Consider the following 2879-nt stretch of genomic DNA (forward strand, 5'->3'; position numbering starts at 1 on the left):
GGTTATTCCTGTTGTTTCTCCTTAGGTTTCTACATAAATATTTCCTTTTAATATATTTTTTAGGTGTTGAAGACCTTTACTATATTTTAACTATTTTCTCTCACATTTCCTGGAATTGATGTTTCTTACTTACCTTTCCACATTACTTTCTACTGTGGTTATTAGTTTCTATCAGTATACAATTTTGCTCATTCAGAACTCATTATTGCCTCTCATCCTATGTCTATTTAAGATTTATCCATATTATATGATGGCATGAAATTTCTAATTGAAAGAGATAGCTTTTTTTTTTTTTTTGCAATGCATTTGTTATTAGATAGTTACAATTACTTTAAGAAATTTAAATGTACAGAAGTTAAAATAAATTTTAATAATCAAATTTTTTATTAAACTTTGTTATATTTTCACAGGGGAATGCCGGCCTGTTATGAAAACTAGTGTGCGTAGTGGAACTAAAACTAGCACCACAGACCACCAGCAATCTCCAGTTACTTCTGCCAAAGCAGGGGAGCCTGAAAAGAGTAACACCGAAAGTTGCCCCTTTCTCTTATTTACATGTCCTGATATTGGACCTGCAGTGCTTCCTAAACAAGAAATTAATGAATATATCCGAGAGTTTCTATTCAACTCCCTTGGAGCACAGCCTGAAATGGCCTCGACCTTGATGATTCAGACTCTGAATAAAAATAAAGAAGCTGCTAAAGTTTGTGTTGACATCTTAACAAAATATATAGACAACCTTATTAACAACCCCGGTGAGGAAAAATTCAGGAAAATCCGACTTAATAACCGAGCGTTTCAGGAGAAGGTCAACCCTATTGAAGGGAGTGAAGAATTTCTACTTACTTGTGGTTTTGAGAGGAAAAGTCTAAAGATTGATGATCAACCTGAAGAAATGTTTTTTATCATTCCAGAAGAAAAAGCGCAAAACACTGACTTTTTGAAACATATGAAAGAATGTCTTCTTTCAGCTGAACCAATTCGACCTCAGCTTGACCGAGCCTTGCAAGTATATACCCCTCAACATACCATGCCAAATTTTGTAGTACCTGACGACTTCTATAATCTCACTCCATCTGAACTCAAGAGAGAACAACAGTTACGTAGTGAAAATACAGAAAGGATTGAAATTCTTCGAACGAAAGCCATGCGAGAACGTGACGAGAAACGAGAACTGCGTCGTTATCGTTACACTATGATACGTATTCGTTTTCCTGATAGTGTTGTCTTGCAAGGAACCTTTAGGGCTCAAGAAAAATTAAGTGATCTGAGGAAGTTTGTGCAAGACAATTTAAGACTTGAGTGGATGCCATTTAATTTAGTGCATCCAACAGGACATAGACTTGATGACGACATGACACTAATTGAACTTGGCCTTGCACCAACTGCTGTGGTTAATTTCATTGTTGATGAAGATATAATTAATGATCTGGCCCTTCAGCCAGGAACTGCTAATAAAGCTGGATCATTTTTGAAGTCTGATATCCAATGCTTACTTCAGGAACTTCCCTAAATTGCCTTAATATTATTTTTGAAAATAAAAAAAAATAAAAACCACAACAACCAAAAAACATACAAAACTCAAAATATTTCAAGGCTCACTTATCAAGGATACTGTATGTTGAATATTTTGAACTGATTTAAATGACTGATATATCACTGGTTAAATTTTTATTATCAGAACACTTTCCTCTCTACCTTGCTTACTAACACTTGACAAGATCGTTTTTTAGAGTAACTTTACAAGAAAAAATATTCTATTTTTTATTTTTCACTAAACCATGTAAATTCATTAAGTTCATGTAGTGTGCATTTCCCATATGAGTTATTTGAAGTTGAAGAAATTTATCATAGAATATTAATCAGCAATTATTATAATTGCAGCAATGTAAGGTATTTGTGAAAACTAGCTGTAGATAGGAATTATAAAACATTATTATAGACTAAAGCTTTTAATGCACACCAACTTGAGAGCCCCACTGATACAAGCTTTCCATTTTGAAGTGTCCAAATCTAAATAAAAACTTTCCATTGTAATTTCTTGTAAGGACCTTTGGTCAAGTTTTAAATCACTGTTAATTATTTTATTAAATTTATTATTTTCTAAATTAATTGAAACAACAGCAGTGTATTTCATTAGAAATATAACTACAAATGGTTTAAACCCAAATTACACTAACATTCATTGCTGCAGTTGTGAAAAGCAGTCTTGCTCAAAATAGTAGATTTTGACAATCTAATGGCTTGTATTAGTCAGTCTGTCAGTAATAAATTGATATCATTATAAACTATATGCAATAAAGATAATCAGGAAATGGTGAGAATGGAAGAGACTTCAGTTCAGTAACCATTTTAAATACCATTTTATGAAGAATGAACTTTTTATTTTAGATTTGTATTTAGGAAAGTGCAATGGATGTTTATCCTTAAAGGAGAAGAAGAATCAATAAAAAAGAAATTTTTTTGAAGCATTTTAAAACTCTGCTATTATACTTCTATGATTTTAAAAGGCAATGTTTGGGCAGTGTGATATGAACTGAAAAATGCCCTTCCTTTATCTGTATAATCTTTAATCTTGTTATTTCCACACTAAATGTTGCTTTGCTATTGCTTAGCTTCAAGAATTTGGGTATTAGAGCTTGGGGATTATTATTTTTAATCGCAGGAGCTTGATCATGTCACTTATAGTGAATGGAAAAGATAAGCAGAGCACTTGTTAACCTTGTATCTACATCACTAAGAGAAGAAAATTCATAATATAAAGCTGGATATATGTGATTTGGAAAGTTATTTCGAAAATGGAGTGTTCAGTTCCCTACTTATATTTTTCTCAAACAGACCATAAGATTGGTTAAATAAATGATTTTGTTCTGAGAATA

General features: G+C 32.1%; 1 protein-coding gene across 3 annotated transcripts in view; it reads left to right on the forward strand.

Moving 5' to 3' along the window:
* The window catches only part of LOC106870621 (UBX domain-containing protein 6), a 22921-nt gene extending 20042 nt beyond the window's left edge, over nt 1-2879 (forward strand). For all 3 annotated transcript variants that reach the window (XM_014916751.2, XM_014916753.2, XM_014916754.2), the window contains exon 3: nt 411-2879. In XM_014916751.2, the coding sequence (XP_014772237.1) occupies nt 411-1513 (1103 nt within the window). In that variant the 3' untranslated portion in view covers nt 1514-2879. The remainder of the gene's footprint in view (nt 1-410) is intronic.

Source organism: Octopus bimaculoides, chromosome 1 (assembly GCF_001194135.2).
Source record: "Octopus bimaculoides isolate UCB-OBI-ISO-001 chromosome 1, ASM119413v2, whole genome shotgun sequence".
NCBI lineage: Eukaryota > Metazoa > Mollusca > Cephalopoda > Octopoda > Octopodidae > Octopus > Octopus bimaculoides.